We start from the raw sequence: 24,946 nt of genomic DNA, 5'->3' as shown, positions 1-24,946 counted from the left end.
TGACTGATTAGAATGATCTTTTCTCAAACATTTTCATCATCAAAAAAGAAATAACTTTCTCTTTAGCAGAGCTCTCTCCTTATTTCTTCCAATTCTTTTTGTCGTCAGGTTAAGTACAAATCTACTTTATTTTACAGATTTGCCCAGCATACACACTTCATAGGGACAGAATCATTCATAGAGATGATATGAAATCTATTACAGCTAGGTTCTAAGATTTCTGAGAATAAAATAGAATATAGCCAAGTATTTTCTAAAGTATCAATCCGTAATTTTCTTTCTTTTTTTGCCAGTCCTAGAACTTGAACTCAGGGCCTGAGCACTGGAGCACTGTCCCTGGCTTCTTTGTGTTCAAGGTTAACACTCTACCACTTGAGCCACAGCACCACTTCTGGATTTTTCTATATATGTGGTGTTGAGGAATCGAACCCAGGGCTTCATGTATACAAGGCAAGCACTCTAACACTAAGCCATATTTCCAGCCCTCAGTCTGTAATTTTCTTACTTATTAATTTGCATTCTTCCCCAAACGAACACCTCTCAATAAAAACATAGGCCATACAAAGGCACTGATGGCTCATGCATATAATCCTAGCTACTCAGGAGGCTGAGATCTGAGAATACCAGTTCAAAGCCAGCACAGGCAGGCAAAAACTACAGTGAGACTCTCATTTCCGATTAACCACCCTAAAAAGCCAGAAGTAGGGGGCTGGGAATATGGCTTAGCGGTAGAGTGCTTGCCATGCATGCATGAAGCCCTGGGTTCGATTCCTCAGCATCACATATATAGAAAAAAAGCCAGAAGGGGCTCTGTGGCTCAAGTGGTAGAGTGCTAGCCTTGAGCAAAAAGAAGCCAGGGATAGTGCTCAGCCCTGAGTTCAAGCCCCAGGACTGGCAAAAAAAAAAAAAAGCCAGAAGTAGAGGAGTAGATTAAGTGAGAGTGTTCTGGCCTTGAGCACAAAAAGCTAAAGGACAGCTCCAGGCCCTGAGTTGAAACCTCAGTACTGGTACCCGCTACAAAAAATATTTACATTCATTCATGATTAAATGTTCATAATAATTTCATTCTATTGGAAAGTAAATTACTATGTAGAAGTCATTTTTTCTATAGAAATTCACTATACAATTGACTGCAAATTCTTTTAAACAATGTAATAAATTATCTGTTTTCAAGATGTAATAGTTTATCATAAAGTCTTACCTTGACTAAGATGTTCATGGTATATAGATGCCAAATTGGGAAGATGCTGTTGGAGATGAGATGTTAGTTCTGCATGTGAATTAATTTGAACTAATTCTTCTTCACATCCAGATTCTTCACCATCAAAATCAGCCATATTTTTTTCTGATTTTGCACTGACCTGTGAACTACTGCAACTAACATCATCTGCACTTAACATGTCATCAACCATATGCCTGTAACACAGAGAAATCACAAACTTTAGGGACTTTAAAATTTTTCTTAAAATATTTGGCACAAATTAAAACAAAATCAGGAACACAACAATGCTATTTCACCTCTAAAAGGGGTACAGGAAACCAAGTTTTCTAAGAGCATGTGATCCTAACTAACAGCTTCACACAAAACTATAAAGAAGGCTAAGTACTATGGAACATACTTGCTGTCCTAGCTACTCAGAAAGCAGAGGTAGAAAGACTGTTGATCAAAGCTGTCCTGAGCAAAAGCACAAAATTTTGAGAAAAACAAACTTAAAAAGCAAAAGGACTAGGTGCATGATTCAAGTAGTAGAGTGCTTGTCTACAAAGTGTGAGGACCTAAATTCAATCTCCACTAATCACCCTTCCATTCTTGGAGGAGACGGGACACCTAACAGCAAGGTGCTGGTAGCTCATGCCTGAAATCATAGTTTCTCACAAAACTGAGACCTGAAGATCACTGTTTAAAGCAGGAAAGTGAGAATCTTCTCTCCAATTGACCATCAAAAAGTCTAAGTAGATTTCTGGCTCAAGAGGTAGAGCACTAGCCTTCAGCAGAAAAAAGCTCATGGACAGCACCAAAGCCCTAAGTTCTAACCTCAGGACCAGCATAAAAATAAAAACCTGCAAAAATATAAATGTTACAATTACTTCATAATTTTATAATATACATCCAGCTTATGTTTTACTAGATAGAGACAGATTTTTTCAAATTGTTCTAATGAGGTATACACACACACCTCATTTGAACTATTTCAAAGAACTTGTAGGTAAGATCAATATACTGGTAGAGCTCATTCTATAAAATCAAAGTTACAACATAGTCTGCTTTCATTTATTCACAATTACAGAAAAACATTCCAATTTAAGGCTATAACAGATATATTTAATATTAATTTGGAAGTACTGGAAGTGGTATGATGCAAATCAGCATGTACAAAACCTTGGGTTTACTGTGTAGAAACTGTCTCCCAATAAATTTCCTTTAACTTAGGAAAGGTATAATAAACAATAAACACTTCCAAAACACACTGCACTGTGTATTCTAAAGGATATAGTGGCAAGTAACAAAATAACACGTGGAAGTTTAGTGTTAATTTAGAGACTCACAAGTAACAATATACACAGAAAACAAAGGGCTTCAAAAAAACAAATTACGTCTTATGGAGTAAACCTACAAAATCTAATGATACAATTTTTAAATTTAGGGACTGGGAATATAGCCTAGTGGTAAAGTCCTCGCCTCATATACATGAAGCCCTGGGTTCGATTCCTCAGCACAACATACATGGAAAAAGCCGGAAGTCGTGCTGTGGCTCAAGTGGTAGAGTGCTAGCCTTGAGTAAAAAGAAGCCAGGGACAGTGCTCAGGCCCTGAGTTCAAGCCCCAAGACTGGCAAAAAAAAAAAAAAAAAAAAAAACAAAGCAATTTTAAAAATTATTTATTGTCAAAGTGATATACAGAGTTAATGATATAATTTCTCAAAAATGTATTATGAGTTGAATGTCAAATATAAAGGACATACTGTAATGTTCTGAACTGAATGAATATATCACACATAAGTTATATAATGAAGTTAACTGCTTTGGAATAATTGGATTAATAAGGAATTTTGGGATCAATTTTTAATGTAACATCTATAATATTAGACATTAACAATTCTTGATTAGAGCTGATTTCCAAATGTCCCTAATGGGAACCAAATGTCTATAAAGGCAATTTTTGAGCAGCGTATACAGCTCAATTGTAGAGCATTTGCTATTATTAGCATGTACAAGAGTCCCAAGTCCATCTCCAGACCCACCAAAAATTAATAATAAAGATAATTTAAACACTTTTGTTGTTACAAGTAAAGGAATGCTACTAGCATTTAGAGACTGACAAAAAAAAAAAAGTATGCTGTTAAACATGCACAAAACAGGGGTCTCATTGCTGTGGAATCAAGACCAAAAATTATCTGGTCCAAAGTATCTACATTGTCAAGATTAGGAAACACTGACATTGATATTATAGAGAGTAAAATAAAGATACTGGATGCTGCTGTCTTATGCCAAGGAACTCAGGAAGCTGAGATCTGAGGATCACAACAAAGCCAGCTCGGACAGAAAACTCTATGAGACTCTTATTTCCAATTAAGTACCAAAAAGCTAGAAGTTGTGGCTCAAATAGTAAAGCACTAGCCTTCAGCAAAAAAAGCCTAGGGACAGTACCCAATCCCTGAGTACAAAGCTCAGAAGCAACACCAAAATAAAAGAAAATCAATTTAAAAAGAAAAGAAAACAATGCATGTGGGCACAGACCAAATTAAGGATGAAATTAAGAATTCATAAGCCACACGACAATGAAAATACATCACAAAGAAACCTATGGGATACAGCTAAGGCAGTACTGAGGGGCAAGATCATTGCCCTCAGCACTCACATTAAAAGAATGGAAGCAAAGCAGGTGAATAACCTCACAATGACACTAAAACAACTGAAGAAACAAGAAATGATCAAATCTAAAATGACTAGAAGGAGAGAGATCACAAAGATTAAAGAAGAGATAAACCTGACTGAAAATAGAAAGGCCATTCAACAAATAAATAAGACTAAAAGCTGGTTCTTTGAGAAAATAAATAAAATTGACAAGACCCCTCGCAAGAATTACAAAAAAAGAAGAGACTCATATGTAAAATCAGGACTCCACTGGAAAAATTACAACAAATACACACGATATTCAAACAATCATAAGGAGCTATTTCCAAACCCTCTACTCAGCAAAGAACAATAATTTTACAGAAATGGATCAATTCTTAGAGAAGTACAAACTGCCCAAACTGAACCAAGAAGAAATAAATCAACTAAATAAACCAATAACTTACAGTGAGATATAGGAGGTAATCAAGAACCTCCCAACAAAGAAAAGCCCAGGCCCAGATGGATTCACCAACGAATTCTACAAAACCTTTAGTGATGAGCTAATACCAATACTCCTCAAACTCTTCCACAAAATAGAAACAGAGGGAGAAATCCCAAACTCATTCTACGAAGATAATGTCATACTCATTCCCAAACCAGGCAGAGACCCAACAAAAAAAGAGAACTACAGACCAATATCACTAATGAACACAGACGCAAAGCTCCTCAATAAAATATTAGCTAACAGGATCCATAAACTGATCAAGAAAATCATACATCATGACCAAGTAGGCTTCATCCCACAGTCACAAGGATGGGTCAACATCTGTAAATCAATCAACGTAATTCACCACATAAACAGATCTAAAATTAAGAATTACATTGTTATCTCAGTCGATGCCCAAAAAGCCTTTGACAAAATACAACATCCATACCTATTAAAAGCTTTGGAGAGAGCAGGAATAAATGGAACATTCCTCAAAACAATAAAAGCCATATACAACAGACCAACTGTGCTACCATCATATTAAATAGAGAGAAACTTAAATCATTCCCCCTAAACTCAGGAAGACAAGGATGCCCACTCTCCCCACTTCTTTTCAACATAGTGCTGGAATCCCTAGCCATAGCAATAAGGCAGGAGGAGGACATCAAAGGGATCCACATCGGCAAGGAAGAAATCAAGCTATCCCTATTCGCAGACGACATGATCTTATATCTGAAGGACCCAAAAAACTCAAGTCCCCAAACTCCTACACCTAATATACCATTTTGGCAAAGTAGCAGGATACAATATTAATCCACAAAAGCCAGCAGCTTTTCTGTACACCAGCAATGTACAAGCAGAAATGGAAATAATACCATTTCCAGTAGCCAAAAAAAGAATAAAGTACCTAGGGATCAACCTAACCAAGGACGTGACGGACCTATTTAATGAGAACTATAAAAATCTAATAAGGGGCGCATGACGTGTGCGCGCCCTCCGCATCGTCCACCGCTGCCACCTCCTCCAGCCGCTGTAGTGCTGCCTGTGTGCTCGTTCGGTGCGGACCGGGGGCCTCTTTTGTGAAGCGGCATCTGAGGAGACTCCGGCGCTCGCGATGGCCAACAAAAAGCCCAAGGAAGGAGTCAAGACTGAGAACAACGATCATATTAATTTGAAGGTGGCGGGCAGGATGGTTCTGTGGTGTAGTTTAAGATTAAGAGGCATTAGTGGCAAGAGTGCTTGCCTCGTATACATGAGGCCCTGGGTTCGATTCCTCGGCACCACATATACAGAAAATGGCCAGAAGTGGCGCTGTGGCTCAAGTGGCAGAGTGCTAGCCTTGAGCAAAAAGAAGCCAGGGACAGTGCTCTGGCCCTGAGTCCAAGGCCCAGGACTGGCCAAAAAAATAAAAAAGATTAAGAGGCATACACCACTTAGTAAACTAATGAAAGCCTATTGTGAAAGACAGGGTTTATCGATGAGGCAGATCAGATTCCGATTTGATGGGCAGCCAATCAATGAAACAGACACACCTGCACAGTTGGAAATGGAGGATGAAGATACAATTGATGTGTTCCAGCAGCAGACAGGAGGTGTCTACTAAGAAAGGGAACCTGCTACTTTGCTCCAGAACTTTGTTCTTATAGACCAAGAATACATTCTTAACTAGAAAACTGCAATTTGGTTCCACCAAACCTGACTACTACAGTAGTTTTCTCTATTCTTTCATTTTCCCCTTCCCCATTCCTTTATTGTACATAAAGTAACTGGTGTATGTGCACAAGCATACTACTTTTCTTTTTTCTTTTCCTTTTTTTTAAAAAAAAAACCTAAATGGGCAATGGTATATTTTGATTGACATCAAATGGAGATGGGATGGGGAAAAATACTGGTTCTGTGAAAATATCCCCCTTCTCCATTAGTGGCATGCTCATTCAGCTTTTATCTTTATATTTCAGTAAGTTATTTTGCTCTCACTGTTTTAACAAAAAAAGAAAAAAACAACAAAAATCCTTGCATACCTTGTTTGATTGGAGAATTTTAATGTTTTCGTTTATCATTGTAAAACCAAGGACAATTTTATAACTTTTTTGTACGTAGCTGTTACATGCACAGCACTAATCTAAAATAAAAAGACTTAAGAAGTACCTATAATATTTCCCTAAGAAATATGTTAAATATTTTATTTTTAAGCAGGCTTACCCATCATGGTGGTGGTGGTGGTGGTGGTGGTGGTGGTGGTGGTGGTGGTGGTGATGTTGTGGGCCAATAAACTGGCGACAATTAAATAATTCATTCCCAATAGTCTCCCCAAGGAAATCCCCAGTTCGTGTGATACAAGACTCCTGAGAACCCTGTGCTATGTGAGCAGCATTCATTTCCCCTGAAAGATCATGTTCTGTGTCTTCAGAATGAGCACAGGCATCAAGCATTCGTATCCGATTATCTACTGAGGGCAAAGACTCAGTGTTAAAAACTAAGTCTTTTCCTGTTCCGTTGCTTGTGACATTTCTTTCAGATAGACCTTGTGATTCCCCTAAGCAAATGCCTGCTTGACTTTCTAACTTTCTGTTTCGAAGATCTGTTCCACAACTGCTTTTGGGAGGACTGTGACCACGATCATCATCATCTTCTTCTTCTTTAAGGGCTTCAATATCTGCAATGTCTTCTGACTGTACCTCACTTCCAGGGCTCCCAGCTGACTGGCTTGCGTGGCTAGAATTGACCTCATTGCTAGATCCATCACTATGTCCACTGCTGCTACCAGGACCACTGCTTCCATCTTCACCACTGTTGGCAGTTTCATCAGAACTCCCCTGCATGGATTCCTGTATTTATAAACAAATGCATTGAAAAATTTTAAACTAGGAAGAAAAACCATAATTGTTATCAACACACTGTGCTTTTCTCAACAGCTCTCATAGTACTGTCCTTCTGTGAACAATAAAAAACTTCAATGTCAAAAGCACCAGAGGGAAAAACTCAACAAGGATTATATTTATATTCTCAGTACAAATGATAAACATGATGGAAATATTTCAAATCCTGTTAAAAGGGCAAAATCTATTTACATACCTCTGTGTCTGAAAGTCGCTGCTGCACATGCTTGGTTCTATTAATAAGTTGCTCATCCATTTCAATGTCACTCCCTCCACTTTGATGTGTATCACTATTATCACTGCTTTGAGGGCTTGCTGCAGGTGACCCTATATAAAGTAAGTTTAAAATTTTTTAATTCTAATTTCTATTAGTGTTTGCCTAGTAGACAAACTTTTTGATGGGTCAGTTGTTTCTAATGAGGACTGAATTTAAGGCATCACAATTTGTAAATGCTCTACCACTTGAGGCACATTCCCAAGTCTTTTGCTTTTTATAGTTTCTTCTTCACTTAGCACCTTGTGCTTTTCTCCAGTCCACCCTGGGACCAAGATTATACTACTTCTACTTCCTGAGTAACAGGGATTATAGAAATGTACCATGTCTACATTGTTTTTGAAATAAGGTCCCTTTAACTTTTGCAACAGTTGACATAAAACCACAATCTTCTTATCTTTACCATCCTAGTAGCTAGAATTATAGGTGTGCCACTATATCCAGCCCCATTTGGCAATCCTTTCTAAAAAGGATGGAGGTGTAGGTCAGTGGAAAGGAACGATAAGTAGTTCACTTGCCTAGCAAGCTAGAATCTCTGTACTTAATCCTTCTTACAGGGAGGGAGAGAAGGGATAAAAGAGGTAAAATGGATAACTAGATTTATGTGTAGGTTATAGAATGAAATATATATGACTCTGATACTAACATATTACTATCAAACTATCCCCCAAATCATCAAAATTATATCATATTTCATGCATATATAAGACACAACTTACAAGGAGATGGTGCTGCTCTTCTGAGTTCTTCTTCCTCTGAAGAAAAAGGAAAAAACAGGAAGGAAACATTCTAAGTCACTGAGCTTCTTTGGACCAGTGTATTATTGTTCATAGAACAGAGTAAAACAAGACACAGATGGGAAAACCTGTAAGTTGTTGTGTGAACTAACTCAGAAAACCCTAGAAGAATAGTATGTAAAGTCAGAAGACACAAGCTGGGTGCAAATATGTCACATTTTAGAAAAGTCCTTGAAGCTAGGCTCAAGTGGCTCATTCATTATCTGTAAGGCTAGTGAGACTGTGATCTGAGAATTCTAGTTCCATGTCAGCCCAGGCAGAAAATTCTGAGAAACACTTATCTCCAATAATCAGCAAAAAGTAAGAGTGGAAGTATGGCTTGAATGAGTCAACCAAAAGTGTAAAGCCCCATTACCACCAGCATTAAGGGGGGAGGGGGGGAAAGAGTCCTTAAAAGTTATATATTTGAAAGATACACAGAAAGCACATGACATATTAAAAAAAAAAAAAAGGAAGAGAAGGACTATTATGTTCTAATCTTAAAAAATCTCCACAGAAAGGTTTTTCTGTTGTTCTTTTGTTTGTTAGTCAATCTTGGGGCATGAACTCAGAGGCCCGGCACTGTTCTGAGCTTTTGAGGCCAAGACTATCACTGTAATACTACTTTGAGTCACAGTTCCCCTTTCAGATTTTTGCTGGTTTATTAGTCGCACACACAAGACTTGGCTCTGAACTGAGATCCTTAGTTCTCAGTCTCCAGAATAGCTAGGGTTACAGGCATAAGCCACCAGTGCACAGCAGGTTTACTTTTTTATGTATTTACTTTTGCCATTCCTCAGGCTTGAACTTGGGCCCTGGTGCTGTCCCTGAGACTCTTTGTACTCAAGGCTTACAGTCTGCCACTTAAGCCACAGTGCCACTTCCAGCTTTTTCTGAGTCATTTATAAGAGTCTCATGGGCCTTTCCTGCCCAGGCAGGCTTCAAACTCCAGTCCTCAGATCTCAGCCTCTTGAGTAGCTAGGATTGTAGGCATAAGTAACGCCATGGCGCCTAGCAGCAGATTATTATTATTATTTTTTTTTTTTTGCCAGTCCTGGGGCTTGAACTCAGGGCCTAAGCACAGTCCCTGGCTTCTTTTTGCTCAAGGCCAGCACTCTACCACTTGAGCCACAGCGCCATTTCTTGCTTTTTCTGTTTATGTGGTGCTCAAGAATCAAACCCAGGACTTCATGTATGCAAAGCAGGCACTCTACCACTAGGCCATATTTCCAGTCCCCAGATTTTTTGTTTTTTTTAAGAAAACAAAAAGATGAAAAAAAAAAAAGATGAGGGGCTGGCGATATGGCCTAGTGGCAAGAGTGCTTGCTTCATATACATGAGGCCCTGGGTTCAATTCCCCAGCACCACATATACAGAAAATGGCCAGAAGTGGCTCTGTGGCTCAAGTGGCAGAGTGCTAGCCTTGAGCAAAAAAAAGCCAGGGACAATGCTCAGGCCCTGAGTCCAAGCCCCAGGACTGGCAAAAAAAAAAAAGAAATATATGCAATATACAATGTAAAAACAGGTTGTAAGATATCATAAGAAATGTACACACTGCCCTACTATGTAACTGCACCCTCTTTGCACAACACCTTGTAAAAAAATTTATGTCCAATTAATAAAAAAAAAAAAACTATTTAAAATTAAAAAAAAAAAAAGAAAAGAAAACAAAAGATGAGAAAATTAACTACTGAAATTTAATTATCATTCTTTACCTGAAGGGTAAACCAAAAACAGTAACAAACAACATTTTAACACATTCATATATAGTCTTTCATTACATTAGAAACTTCAAAATTTAGACAATGTTAAGATAAGTGACTCTTATCTGAAAATCTTAGGCCTCGAAATATTTTGCATTTTTGAACTTTCCCAATTTTAAAATATATGCATACATGTAATAAAATACCTTGAGGCTAAGACTCAAGAGAACACAAAATTCATTTGCTTCCTTTCCTATATACCTTGTGTACTACACACCCATCTTCAGGCTAATAACACAACTTAAAGGTAGTTTGATACATTTTTAATACACCTGTGATTTGACAGAAATCTGTCAGGCCATAGAGAACGTGGAATTTTCCACTAGTGGTGTCATGTCTTCCTTCAAAACTTGTAAGTTTTGGTTTTGGAGGATTAAACTTGGGGGCTAAGTGGTGTCTCTAACCTGTTAGGCTGAAGGCTAATAATGCTCTATACTTGATCTAGAGCTCCATTTCCAGGGGGAGGGAGTGGGTAATTAGAAATAGGAATCTCATTGACTTTCCTTCCCAGTCTAGCTTCCAACTACAAATCCTCAGATCTCAGCTGCTTTAGCAGCTAGGATGATAGGTGTGAGCCACCACCGTCCAACTAAAAGTTGTGAATTTTTGACCATTTTAAATTTAGGATTTTCAGAATAGGAATGAGCAACCAATACAAGCATAAAAGACTTCAAATCTCAGTCACAGTCTCAAAATTTACACAAAAATTTCAAAATTCAATAATACATTTTACTAACCTTTTTTATTTCCAATGGGAATATTAGTGTTCAATAAAGATGCAAAAGAACTCTGTTTGGACAGTTGAGCCTTAGCTGCCAGTGCATTATTCCACAATGCTTTAATTAACATAGAAGCCAAGTACAATGTCTTAAAAAGAGAGAGAAAATTTTTTAAACTGCAAGTTTTCTGGCAACACTGTACTAAATGTAATACATAACTGAAATGCAATAATTAAATAAGCTACCAAATGATCTTAGTAGCAAGGTAAACCATCAATGAACAAGAAAAAAAATTGTCATTATATCTATATATATTACCTGTTCAGTATGAACACTTGGCTCAAGAGCTGAGACCAAATTAAGGAGATGTCTAAGTGGTACAGGATCCAAATTTTTGATGAGTGATGGAAATAAGTCATGAATGTACCGACTACAATGTTTCAACTACAAAATAAAAGAAGAGAAAATAGTTCTGGATGATTACTCACATTAAAAAAAGGAAAAGGTTCACTATATATATAAAGTATTTAAAAGTTACAGTTTGGGCTGGGAATATGGCCTAGTGGGAAGAGTGCTTGCCTCCTACACATGAAGCTCTCGGTTCGATTCCCCAGCACTACATATATGGAAAACGGCCAGAAGGGGCGCTGTGGCTCAGGTGGCAGAGTGCTAGCCTTGAGCGGGAAGAAGCCAGGGACAGTGCTCAGGCCCTGAGTCCAAGGCCCAGGGCTGGCCAAAAAAAAAAGTTACAGTTTGCAGTCAGGAAATTGGCCTATATGCTAATTTTTATGTATTGGTAAAATACTAATTATCAAATACCATAAGTGGTAGTACAAATCAGTGAAAAGAAAATTGCACTTATTAATTTATCTTATCCAAACTACAAGCTTAATCTCTTTTTAAAAATTTTTATTACCTTTTAAATAGTTGTATAAAGGAGTTGCCATTCAACAAAGCATCTTATAAATATAATCCATCACCCTGCAACTGCAAATTTAATCTCTTGACTGCAAAAAGCCTACAGAGTAAATTTGCAGACTCCAAATAAGAAGGTAGGTAAAATTTATATATAGGTATTAATATTAAATGCAATTAAGGAACTGGGGTTAAAGTGCATTGGGAGATCCCTTATATCATGTATCAGAGGTCCTGATCTTCATTTGATCCCCAGCACAAAATAAAATAAACAAAATAAAATTATTTAAAGACTAAGATAGCTAGGTACCAGTGGCTCACATGTGCAATACTACTCAGGAGGCTGAGATCAAAGCATCAAGATCGTAAGCCAGCATGGGCAGAAAAGTCAGAGCGACTCTTATCTCCAACTAAACATCATGATGCAAGTGGTAGGACACTAGCCTTCAGTATAAAAGCTCAGGGACAGAGAGCCTATCATCTGAGATCAAGTCCCTAGACTGGCATCCCCACCCTCATCCCCAAAAGACTAAAATATAGTCAAGTATAAAATTACAAATAGTTGAGCTGGCAGCTCACGCCTATAATCCTAGCTACTCAGGAGGCTGAGACTTCAGGCTTTCAGTTTGAAGCCAGCCAGGGCAGGAAAGTCTGTGAGACTCTTTATCTCCATTTAATCATGAAAAAGCTCGAAGTGGTACTGTAGCTCAGTGGTAGAGTGCTAGCCTTGAGCAAAAGGAACTCAAGGATAATGCTCAGGCACAGAGTTCAAGCCCCAAGACCAAAAAAATTAAATAACTAAAATTACAAATCATAAATTAATGGAGAAAAAAGCAATATAAAATTTCTGGTATGTATCTCATGTTTAAAAGACACTTACCTAACACTTATTTTAAGTGCTTATTAAAATCTCTTATTAAAAAAAGCCACAAAAGATCTATGAGCTGGGTCACTCCAGTGGTTCACGCCTGTAATCCTAGCTACTCAGGAGGCTGAGATCTGAAAGTCTGGGAGACTCTTATCTCCAATTAACCACCAGGAAACTGGAAGTGGCACTGTGGTTTAAAGTAGTAAAATGCTACCCTTGAGCTGAAGAGCTCAGGGACAACTCCCAGGCCCAGAGCTCAAGTCCCATTACCACTACCACTACCACCACCCCCACAAAAAAAGAAAAGAAGACAAGATCTATGTGGTAAGTAACAGGCAAGCTGGGGATATGGCCTTGTGGCAAGAGTGCTTGCCTCCTATACATGAAGCTCTGGATTCGGTTCCTCAGCACCCCATATACAGAAAACGGCCAGAAGTAGCACTATGCCCTTGAGCAAAAAGAAGCCACAGACAGTGCTCAGGCCCTGAGTCCAAGCCCCACGACTGGCAAAAAAACCCAACCAAACAAAAAAACAACAACAAAGTTTCAGTAACAGGCAAGAAATAGGAAGACATTACAAAAAGCAGCAATATGCAAATATTAGAAAAATATCTATGTTGTGTGTGCGTGTGCGTGTGCGTGCGTGTGTGTGTTTTGCCAGTCCTGGGCCTTAAACTCAGGGCCTGAGCACTGTCCATGGCTTCTTTTTGCTCAAGGCTAGCACTCTGCCACTTGAGCCACAGCGCCACTTCTGGCGGTTTTCTGTACATGTGGTGCTGAGGAATCGAACCCAGGGCTTCATGTATATGAGGCAAGCACTCTTGCCACTAGCCCATATTCCAGCTATTTATGAAAATGTAAGTACCAAATACTTTATCATTATGAATGTATTTTACAACCACAAAGTTGCTAAATCAAAGAAACAAACAGATCGGTGATTAAGGGGAGCTCTAAAAGGTAAAAGAACTAAGGTTTCATATTATCTCCAACACATGTCTATTAGAAAATCAACATTTTACTCTAAAACATTTTTATATTTTATAAATATAAACCACATGAATTCTCTCCTGCTGTCTGTCTATGATATCACAGCAAACATGCACAGGCATACTCCAAAGCAGAATGTAAAATAAACCTAAGTAGTATTAAAGAAATTCTATGTAAGACTTTGATTTTTGATACGTAAATTGTATTGTAAAGGTGATATACAGAGGGGTTACAGTTACATAAGTAAGGTAATGGTACAGTTCTTTTTGAACAGTGTTACCCCTCTCTCAATTTCTCCCACTTTTTCCCCACAGAACACTCCCCCACCCAGTCCCACATACACCCTGCCCCAGGCCTGGAGTTGTAAAGTTCATTTCTAACATAGATAGTATCTAGTGACTATCACTGTTGAATTGGTTCACCCTTTGTCCCAATCCTCTTCCTTTCCCCAAATCAGATAAATTCAAATACAAGACAAAGGGTACAGAAACCAAAAGCAGTGACAAAGGGGAAAAAAAAAACAAAGGAGAAAAAAAAGCAAGAAAAAATAAATAACTGCAAACAGTACAATAAAAAAATAAGTCTTGTTTCCATTTCTTGGAGTTCATTTCAATAAGCATCATTTTATATGGTCATATACACATAGCTGTTGAGCCACTGTGATCCTCTCCTAACAATATCCTCCTTTGTGTAAGATATCACAAGAAATGTACGCACTGCCCTATTATGTAACTGTACCCTTTTGCACAACACCTTGTCAACAAAATTTAATTAATAAAATTTTTTTAAAAAGAACCTGGAAAAAAAATATCCTCCTTTGTGTGTAAATGTTTACAAATGCTGTTTATTCGTGCAAAAGTGTAATTACTTGTCTTGGATTAACTTGTACATTTATAGATGTATTCTAGTTATTACAAATGAGGGAAACCATGCAACCTATGTTTCTTTGGGACTGGCTTACTTTGCTTAATGTATTATTTTTCCAAGTCTTTCCATTTCATTATGAATGGGACAATGTCATTCTTTCTGATGAAAGCATAGAATTCCATTGTGTATAACATATCGTCAAAGAAACAACATCCCATTAATAAGTGGGCTAAAGACATAGAGAGACTTCTCCAAAGAAGAAGAATGGCCAATAGATGCATGAAGAAATATTCAACATCTCTGGCCATAAAAAAAATGCAAATCAAAATAATGCTTACATTTCACCTCACACTAGTTAGAAAGGCCATTATCAAGAAAACTTATAGTGGGCTGGGAATATAGCCTAGTGGCAAAAGTGCTTGACTCGTATACATGTAGCCCTGGGTTCGATTCCCCAGCACCACATATATAGAAAATGGCCAGAAGTGGCACTGTGGCTCAAGTGGCAGAGTGCTATCCTTGAGCAAAGAGAAACCAGGGACAGTGCTCAGGCCCTGAGTCCAAGGCCCAGGCCCAGGACTGGCAAAAAAACAAAACAAAACAAAACAACCTAATAGTAACAGATGTTGGTGGGAATGTAGCCAAAAAGTAACGCTAGTATACCACTGGTAGGAATGTGAACTCGTGCAACCACTCTGGAAGGCAGCATGGAGAAGAAGATTCCCCGAAAGGATAAACATAGAGCTTTCCTATGACCCAACAATCCCATTTCTGGGCATTTACCCAAATGACCACAAACTAGCCTGCACTAATGCCACCAGCAAAACCATGTTCACTGTAGCATTATTTACCATAGCTAAGATATGGAAACAACCCAGATGTCCTTCAGTGGATGAATGGATCAAGAAAATGTAGTATATCACAATGGAATTCTATACTTCCATCAGAAAGAATGACATATAAGAGTTCGTATAAACTACCATTGACTTCAATTCTATTTGTTCTCCATTGAAACACAACAAATTATTTTTTATTTTTATTTACTTTTTTTGGCCAGTCCTGGGCCATGAACTCAGGGCCTGAGCACTGTCCCTGGCTTCTTTGTGCTCAAGGCTAGCACTCTGCCACTTGAGCCACAGCACCACTTCTGGCCGTTTTCTGTATGTGTGGTGCTGAGGAATCAAACCCAGGGCTTCATGTATACTAGGCAAACACTCTTGCCACTAGGCCATATTCCCAGCCCACAAACAAATAATTTAAAACTAGAAATACTTTAAGGAAAAGTGAGTAAGTCATGTTTTATAGGTCTTACTTTAAAATGGTGATCAGCCAGGTGCCAGTGCCAAAGCCAGCCTGGCCAGGAAAGACTATAAAACTATCTCCAGTAAGATACCACCCTAAAGGGCTGAAAATGGCTCAAGTAGTAGAGTCCTAGTCTTGAATAAAAAAAGCTCAGGGACCACATGTAGGCTCTGAGTTCAAGCCCCATGATCAACCAAAAATTAAATTTAATTTATTTCAGCTGGATACTGGTGACTCATATTTGAAATCCTTCTCAGGAGGGTGAGATAGAAGGATCCTGGTTCAAAACCAGCCTGCGCAGGAAATTATGGCCTCTTATCTCCAATTAGCCACTAAAAAAAGTCATAATCAAGGATCTTGGTTATATTTAAGTGGCAAGGTCTTTAAGAAAAAAACAATCATGAAATCCTATGAAGCAAGAAAATAGATGTGCTTTTTTAGATGTGCATATTATGAAAGTAAATTCAGAAAGTACAAAATGCCATGGTGTAGGCCCATAATCCATCACATTATCCTTAAGTAGTTATCAAAAAAGATGAAAAGTATACCTAGAAAGATGAATAAAATGTAAGGAATTCACCTCTGCACCTAAACTAAAGCAATGACATCAACTATCATTACATATCAAAATTCATGAACAGTCCACCCTCAAAAGCCAACAACAGTTGTGGAAACAGCTCAGATGTCCTACCACAGATGAATGGATCCAAAACATGTGGTACCTATACACAATGGAATTTTACACAGCCATTAGAAAGAATAATATGTCATTTGCAGGGAAATGGATGAACCTAGAACAAATCATGTTAAGTGAAGTAAGCCAAGCTCAGAGACAAATGGCACATATTTTCTCTCGTATGCAGAAGCTAGGTATATAATACTAGGACATAAGTTATACAGGTCTCTAAGCATTCATACACAGTGAGACCAGAGGAGGTTACTCTTAGGAGAAGAACAGAAAGGCACAATGCCTGATCATACAAAATAATAGCAAAATGAACTCCAGGAAATGAAAAGGGGATGGTTTTTTTTCTCTTCTGCTTTGTTTTTGTTGTTGTTCTATATGTTCATTTCTATGTCTTTGGGAGTGTAAAGGGAGGCACAGAAATGAAGGGACAGTGAACAAAATACAGCAATGGTACTCACTGGACACCACTGAAAATGAACTATGCAACTTATGGGTGAGATGGGAAGGGAAAACTGAGAAAGCAAGGGAAGAGGTGACATTGTCCAAAAAGAAATGTACTCTTTACCTGACTTAGGTAACTGTAATCCCTTTGTACATCACCTTTATAACAACAAAAATATTTTTTTTAATCCCAGCCAAGCACAGGTAGCTCACGCCTGTAATGTTTGCTACTCAGGAGATTGAAATCTGAGGACTGTAGTTCAAAGCCAGACAGGGCAGCAAAATTCATGAGATTCATATCCAAGGAAGTACCAAAGAAGTCAGAGGCAGAACTGTGGATCAAGTGGTAAAGCACTAGGCTTGAACAAAGTAGTTCAGGGACAACACCCAAGCCCTGACTACAAGCCCCAGGACAAGTTTAAAGAATAATTTTACATATAATTGGAATAGATGAGGAAAAAGAATTAAAAGCTAAAAGAATTAAGAATCTATTCAACTAAACAGAAAACTTCCCCAAGTTCAAGAAAGAGAATCTCACAGAGCCATCTAGAACTCCAAACAGAAACAAAACAAAACAAAACAGGTAACAAACACACTGAGACACACTATTGGAAAATCTCTAAACATATAAAATAAGGGGTTCATTTTAAATGAAGCACAATCAGAGAGGGAACTTTATTACAATGGAAAGCAAATTAAAATAACTGCAGATTTTTCAATACAAACTCTAAACACAAGAAGAGGTTGGAGATACACAATTCAAACACTGAATAACAATGTCACCCTAACTAGGGTACTCAAATAAATTATCATTCACAAATATAGAGAAACTAGAAATCCATAATAAACAAAAACTAAAGAAATTCATGAGCACTACACCAGCACTAAAAGGGATTTGAAAAGGAAGCATAATCTCAGAATCAAAGAAATACAGCAATAAATAAATACTATTAGAGGTTTCATTTAGTAAAAGAGGAAGCAATAAAGTAGGAAGCAACAAGAAAATAGCAAAATGGCAAGAAACACACCATCTATCTCTCCATAATAACATTAAATGTCACTGGGCTCAATTATCCAACCAAAACAGCTATAGAGCAGAAACTTGTATCAAAATACAACATTTTTCTGGGCACTGGTGGCTAACCCCTGTAATCCTAGCTACTCAGGAGGCTGAGATCTGAGGATTGCAATTCAAAGCCAGCCTGGGAAGGAAAGTGCATGATACTCCAATTAAGCATCAGAAAACCAGAAGTGGTGCTGTGGCTCAAAGTGGTAGAGCACTAGCCTTGATTGAAAGATTGAAAGGGACAGTGCCAAGCTCTGAATTCAAGCCCTATTACTGATCTAAAAAACAAACAGATTTAACCTTTATTGTCTCCAAGAAACACATTTCACTGTCATAGATAAGGAAAAAGATCTTTGAACAAACGTATCCTGTAAAAAGGCAGAAGTAGCCATACTGTTATCTGATTTTAAAAAAAATAGGCTTCAAATACAATTCCCTGTATTCTATCTGATCCCAATGGAATTAAAACTAGAACAGGAAAAGATACCACAGAAAAATACCCCAAAACATGGGTGTCATTCAATAGGCTGTTCGGGTGAGCAAATGCAGTTATTATAGCCAATGACTTCAGGGTAGAGAAGGGAAAAATGGGGGAGGAAGAACTGACATTGTCAAGAAGCAATATACTCATAACCCAATTTATGGGACTGTAACCTCTCTGTACAACTACTGATAATAATGATGATGATATGATTGTTTCCTGAGGAAGTTAAGATTCTGATTTACTCTATTCCAGCAGTAATATAGTAACGCATGGTCCATTCAGACTTCATACTACATTCCCGTTTTTGCACATCTTCATTTACCTCATAGAGAAGTGAAGTCCTTAAAACATGTAACACTCAATAAAAACAGTTATTACCTGTGCTGCAGCCCAAATGCAGTCAATATGCTGAGTACTCAATCGCCCTTCTGCAGCCAAGAAATTCAAAATCACTTGGCACTGTTTGATAATCTGGAAAAAGAAAATGATGTAATTTCTTAAAACATTCCTCTTTATAAAATATATAAATAATACAAAATTATCAACAAACCTCAATATGTAAATTTGGTCCAAATATATGCTCCACTACATTGTTGCTAATAAGCCAGTCTGCAAGTTCTTTTGCAATGGACCTAAAGTCAAATGATAAAAATAATGTATTAGCTTCCCTTGTATAAAAGGTAGACCCAGTTGAACACCTACATTTGTTTTCATACAAATAACAGTGGTTGTATACAATTTTTCAGACTACTACAAAGCATAACTAAAATGACCTAAAACATTCCCTAAATTTATAAATTAGTAACAAGTAACTGTAAAGATAACACCTAAAATCGAGTACACAAGTAAGACTACGAAGTTCTAAACTTTGCCTCCCCCCCTTAAAATTTCCATAGTAGCAAAAGCTTAGAGACACTGCCCAGGCCCTGAGTACAAGCCTCAGGACCAGCACCCCCCAAAAAAAAACCACACACACACAAAAAAAAAACAGAATAAAAACACTGAAAAAAAAATTTCCACAATAGGCACAGATGCATTCAGGAAAGACTTTCCATAGCTATATAATGCAAAAAGGAAAGTAGGGGGCTGGGAATATGGACTAGTGGCAAGAGTGCTTGCCTTGTATACATGAAGCCCTGGGTTCGATTCCCCAGCGCCACATATATACAAAATGGCCAGAAGTGGCGCTGTGTGGCTCAAGTGGCAGAGTGCTAGCCTTGAGCACAAAGAAGCCAGGGACAGTGCTCAGGCCTTGAGTCCAAGCCCAGGACTGGGGGGGGGGAAAAAAAAAGGAAAGTAGGTTACTAAAAAGGTACCTCCAGGAAAGATCATACCCAAAGCAAATATTACAGGAAAGTGAGTAGAGAGAAATATTAAACTACTAATAACATGCCTTACTCACTTCTGGGTGGTCCTACTGAAGTTATGATCTTTAAAATACAATTCTAATTTACATATAGATAAAAAAAATCATGGGCTGGGAATGTGGCTTAGCGGTAGAGTACTTGCCTAGCATGCACGAAGCCCTGGGTTCAATTCCTGAGCACCACATATATAGAAATGGCCAGAAGTGGTGCTGTGGCTCAAGTGGCAGAGTGCTAGCCTTGAGCAAAAAGGAAGCCAGGGACAGTGCTCAGGCCCTGAGTTCAAGCCCCAGGACTGGCAAAAAAAAAAAAAAATTCATGAAGCTGGGGTTGGGGCTGGGGATATGGCCTAGTGGCAAGAGTGCTTGCCTCGTATCCATGAGGCCCTGGGTTCAATCCCCCAGCACCACATAAATAGAAAATGGCCAGAAGTGGCGCTGTGGCTCAAGTGGCAGAGTGCTAGCATTGAGCAAAAGGAAGCCAGGGACAATGCTCAGGCCCTGAGTCCAAGCCCAAGGACTGGCCAAAAAAAAAAAAAAAATCATAAAGCTGGGCACTGGTGGCTCACACCTGTAATCCTAGGTACTCAGGAAGATCTGAGGATCTCAGGATCGTGGTTTGAAGCCAGTCCAGGCAGTAAAGTCCATGAGACTTTGATCTCCAATTAACCACCAGAAAACTGCTAAGAAAAAGCCAGAAGTGGTGCTGTGGTTCAAGTGGTAGAGTGTTAGCCTTGAGCACAAAGAAGCTCAGTTAGAGACAGAATCCAAGCCCCATGGATTTCTAAAAAGATAAACTCTGGGCAGGAGGGAGGAGGCGTACAAATGGAGGAAGGGTGAGCAAATATTCAATGTATGTTATGTAAAAATTGAGTTATGTAACTTAGGTAGGCATGGAAGGGGGAGAAATGAAAGAGAACAATGATAGAATGCATTAATCAAGATGCATTGTACTGATAACATTACTTACAAAATTGTAACCTCTTTGTACAACTACTTAATAATTTTTTAAACTCTATTCTTTCAGATTCTTGAGAAGCTAAGAGCCTATAATCCTAACTACTAAGGAGCTGCATATGATGATCCAGGTTAAAACCCAGCCCATGCAGGAAAATCCATGAGACTATTATCTCTAATGAACTACAAGAAAATACAAGTGGGAGACTTCCATCCAGCCTCCAAAGCCAGTATGTACACACACAATTTTTTTTTAATAAAGGAAGACTGGAGGAGTTTTGAATTGCAAAGGTTGAACTACAAAGGTACAACTACTTTAATAAATTATTAAAGCACAAGTTTATTTTTGTCAATACCCAACTTTCAGGACTCTGGAAACCTACATAGGAGAGTCCTAGAAAGAAGAGAAGTATGAGCCAGAAAAATTACTTTAAGTAATGGCTAACACCGGCCACATTTGCTAAAAATATTCCATTGACACATAAACAAAACATAACAAATTCTAAATAGAAAGACCACAAAAAGATTGCATCATATGCAAATGTTCAAAGACAGTAAAAGAAAAACTAAGAAATTAATGACAGTAGCTGACATTTTAAAAATCGGGAACAAATAACCGCTGTATCAGAGCAAAAATTTTCTTATAGCATGAAAATAGCACTAACCTGAAGATAAATGCATATTATAACATGTAAAACAACTAACCAATAAAAAAGCTGAAAATGTAACTGTGGCTCAAGTGGCAAGAAACTGGCCTTGAGGAAAAAAAAAAAAAAAAGCTTAGGGACAATGCCCAGGCCCTGAGCTCTAGCCCTAGGATCAGCACAAAGCGAAGCAGCAGCAGAAGCAAAAATACACAAAAAATCCCAGGGTTTATGTTGCTCAAGTAGTACACTGTCCGTGTAGCAAGCAGTACAAAAAGAGATGAATATGGCCTAGTGGTAGATGGCTTGCCTTGTATACATGAAGCCCTGGGTTCGATTCTTCAGCACCACATACACAGAAAAAGCCAAAATGGTACTGTGGCTCAAGAGGTAGAGTGATAGCCTTGAGCAAAAAGAGCCAGGGACAGAGCTCAGGTCCTCCTAAGTCCTAAGCCCCAGGACTGGCAATAATAATAATAATAACAACAACAATACCAAACCAAGGAATAATAGTAATAAGCTGTAGTTAGAAACTTCAACACCCTACTTCCAATACAGAACCATTAGAAAGAATATGGGAGAGAACATTACAAATAAATGAAAATTAATAGACAACAATAGAATAACCCTTGCGAACAAAAGAAGAATAATCTTTTCTTTTCTTTTTAGGCCCAAGACCAAGACCTGAACTCAGTACCTAATGGTTTCTCTCACTGCTGGCAGTCTAACAACAGAGCCATGCCTCCAACCCCAGAATAACCTTAACACATGTAACATTCTACTACAATAGAGACCACACGCTAGACCATAAAACACAACACATACCAGTTAAGGATCAACTGTTTTGAAACCACAAAGATTTTGTCTTGTAATAGATGGTACTACTGTAATGAAAATTCCAACTTTTTTTCCTTTTTTTTTTTTTTTTTTGGCCAGTCCTGGGCCTTGGACTCAGGGCCTGAGCACTGTCCCTGGCTTCCTTTTGCTCAAGGCTAGCACTCTGCCACTTGAGCCACAGCGCCACTTCTGGCCGTTTTCTGTATATGTGGTGCTGGGGAATCGAACCCAGGGCCTCATGTATACGAGGCAAGCTCTCTTGCCACTAGGCCATATCCCCAGCCCCAATTCCAACTTTTTCTTCCTTGTTCAAAGTAGGAGGCTTTATTCTTAATTAGGTCATGAATGCGGAACCTTCAGTGGCTCACGCCTGTAATCCTAGCTACTCAGGAGGCGAGATCTGAACGTTTGTGAAACTCTCATCTCCAATTAAGCACTGGAAGAAAAAAAAAAGCCAGAAGTCTAACTGTGGCTCAAGTGATAGAACACTAGCCTTGACCAAAAAACCCCAGGGCCAACACCCAGCGCCTGAGTCACAGGACTGGCTGGCACACATGCATACATGCACACACGTACACAAACATGCATGCACACACAAGCGCACAATGTAAGTGAAGCTATATCCCAGGTAGCAGCAATCCACCTTTGAGCAAAAAAGCAAATGGAGAATGCAAGGCCCTGAGTTCAGTACTGCCACGAGAGACTGAGACAAAGAAAGAGCACCAGCCCAGATAGTACTAACCCTCTCGTTCAACCATGTGATGATATAATAAGAAAACACCAATTTGCAACCCAAAATATACTCCACCAGAACTAAGAAAGGTGTCAACCTGATTGTGAATTTCTATATTACAGAACATGGGAAATTAACTTCTGTTGTATGAATCAACCAATTTATAACACTTTCTTTATAAACTTACAGTAAGATGGTGTGCTTTCTGAAATCAATCACTACCATATTCACTACTAAATTCTCTCGTTAACAGTATCCTTTAGCATTTTGTGACAAATAACACTATATGGTGGTATGCTTATAAAAACACAGAAATCAAGCTGGTAACCAGTGGCTCATACCTGCAATCTTAGCTATGCAGAAGGCTGATCTGAAGAAAAGTCCATGAGACTCTTATCTCCAATTAACTACCAACAATATAAAAGTGGAACTGTGGCTCAACAGCAATTAAGCCTTGAGTTTAAGGCCCAGGATCAGCATTAAAAAAATTTTTAAGTAAATTACACAAATCTTTAATATATTATGTTGTATAAATTAAAGCAATAAGACCAAGAATTTCTAAAAATATGTGAAATCGAATCATCAATTATGTATTAAATAAACACATCAAAATGGCATATTCGTGTATAAATTAATGCTCCTACTTACGTTTCTGTGTCTGATACCAATGATTCATTATTGCACACATCATTGAAGGTGTGAAGTTGATTCTAAGAGTAGAGAAAAAAATTAATGTTTTTCTTGTTAATTTTTCTGTATGTTTGCATGTGACAAGAATACTAAACTGCTTATTTCTATAGGTCAAAACTGGAAACCAGATTAAAATTATAACATAAAAGGTATAAAATTAAACACTTCTCACCAAGTGTGACAGATTTATCACAATAAAAAATTAAAATCCATTCCACAAGTAATAATTATGCCTTGTTACACTAAATAAAAATAAAGGAAATAAACTTAAATAAGGGGGAAAGACAAAAAATTCAATGTAGGTTAAAGTATATCATAAAAGACAAAGTTTCAGGGCTGGGGATATGGCCTAGTGGAAAGAGAGCTTGTCTCGTATACATGAGGCCCTGGGTTCGATTCCCCAGCACCACATATACAGAAAACGGCCAGAAGTGGCGCTGTGGCTCAAGTGGCAGAGTGCCAGCCTTGAGCAAAATGAAGCCAGGGACAGTGCTCAGGTCCTGAGTCCAAGGCCCAGGACTGGCCAAAAAAAATAAATAAATAAAATAAAATCTTAAGCCACTCGGGAACTGAGATCTGAGGATTTAGATTCAGAGTCAGCCAGACATACAAAACAGAGGAGACTCTCTCCATCAAATAAGCAGAAAGCCAGAAGTAGAGGCATGGCTGGAGTGGTAGAATGCCAGCTGTGAAAAGAACAGCTGAACAAGAACACGAGGTCCTGGGTTCAAGCCCTAGTGCCATGAAAAAAAAATCAACAACTTGAATAATAGGAAAGATTTGCTTCAAATTCAGGTTTCACAAGTATTTCCTGTGAATACAGAGAAGACAGATCTCCTAATAATTTCAAAGTATCATGGTTTAAAGAAAAATCTTTCACAGGGGGCTGGGGATATGGCCTAGTGGCAAGAGAGCTTGCCTCGTATACATGAGGCCCTGGATTCGATTCCCCAGCACCACATATACAGAAAACGGCCAGAAGTGGCCCTGTGACAAGTGGCAGAGTGCTAGCCTTGAGCAAAAAGAACCTAGGGGCAGTGCTCAGGCCCTGAGTCCAAGGCCCAAGACTGGCAAAAAAAAAAAAAAAAAAAGAAAAGAAAAATCTTTCACAACTAAGTTCTTTCAAATTATTTTTTGGAGGGATTGCTTGAGCATTAAAAGATGGAAAATGCAATCTTTCTATGTGTATGAAATATGCATATATAAAAAAGTATATATACATGTTTATATAAAGTACAACATATGCTTATGTTTTTGTGGATATATATGTGTATATATACTTATATATGTACCATAATTTGAACATTTATGTAGATAAACAGATTGATATGTGTGTGTGTGTGTGTGTGTGTGTGCATGTAAGTTGATGA

The 24,946-nt window shown here is 38.2% G+C and overlaps 1 protein-coding gene and 1 pseudogene across 3 annotated transcripts in view; one reads left to right on the top strand and one right to left on the bottom strand.

The window, feature by feature from the left end:
- The window catches only part of Usp34 (ubiquitin specific peptidase 34), a 226,835-nt gene that overhangs the window by 154,610 nt on the left and 47,279 nt on the right, over nucleotides 1–24,946 (bottom strand). For all 3 annotated transcript variants that reach the window (XM_048352847.1, XM_048352848.1, XM_048352849.1), the window contains 9 exons: nucleotides 23,535–23,596; nucleotides 18,903–18,984; nucleotides 18,731–18,823; nucleotides 11,053–11,178; nucleotides 10,753–10,882; nucleotides 8,196–8,231; nucleotides 7,399–7,529; nucleotides 6,526–7,151; nucleotides 1,202–1,416 (listed from right to left, as the gene is read on the bottom strand). In XM_048352847.1, the coding sequence (XP_048208804.1) occupies nucleotides 1,202–1,416; nucleotides 6,526–7,151; nucleotides 7,399–7,529; nucleotides 8,196–8,231; nucleotides 10,753–10,882; nucleotides 11,053–11,178; nucleotides 18,731–18,823; nucleotides 18,903–18,984; nucleotides 23,535–23,596 (1,501 nt within the window). The remainder of the gene's footprint in view (nucleotides 1–1,201; nucleotides 1,417–6,525; nucleotides 7,152–7,398; nucleotides 7,530–8,195; nucleotides 8,232–10,752; nucleotides 10,883–11,052; nucleotides 11,179–18,730; nucleotides 18,824–18,902; nucleotides 18,985–23,534; nucleotides 23,597–24,946) is intronic.
- LOC125356411 lies at nucleotides 5,331–5,982 on the top strand (annotated as a pseudogene).

The sequence above is a fragment of the Perognathus longimembris genome, chromosome 8 (genome assembly GCF_023159225.1).
Source record: "Perognathus longimembris pacificus isolate PPM17 chromosome 8, ASM2315922v1, whole genome shotgun sequence".
In the NCBI taxonomy this organism is placed as follows: Eukaryota; Metazoa; Chordata; class Mammalia; order Rodentia; family Heteromyidae; genus Perognathus; species Perognathus longimembris.
The sequence above is the reverse complement of the archived record's forward strand: the minus strand, read 5'-3'. Positions and strand labels throughout refer to the sequence as shown.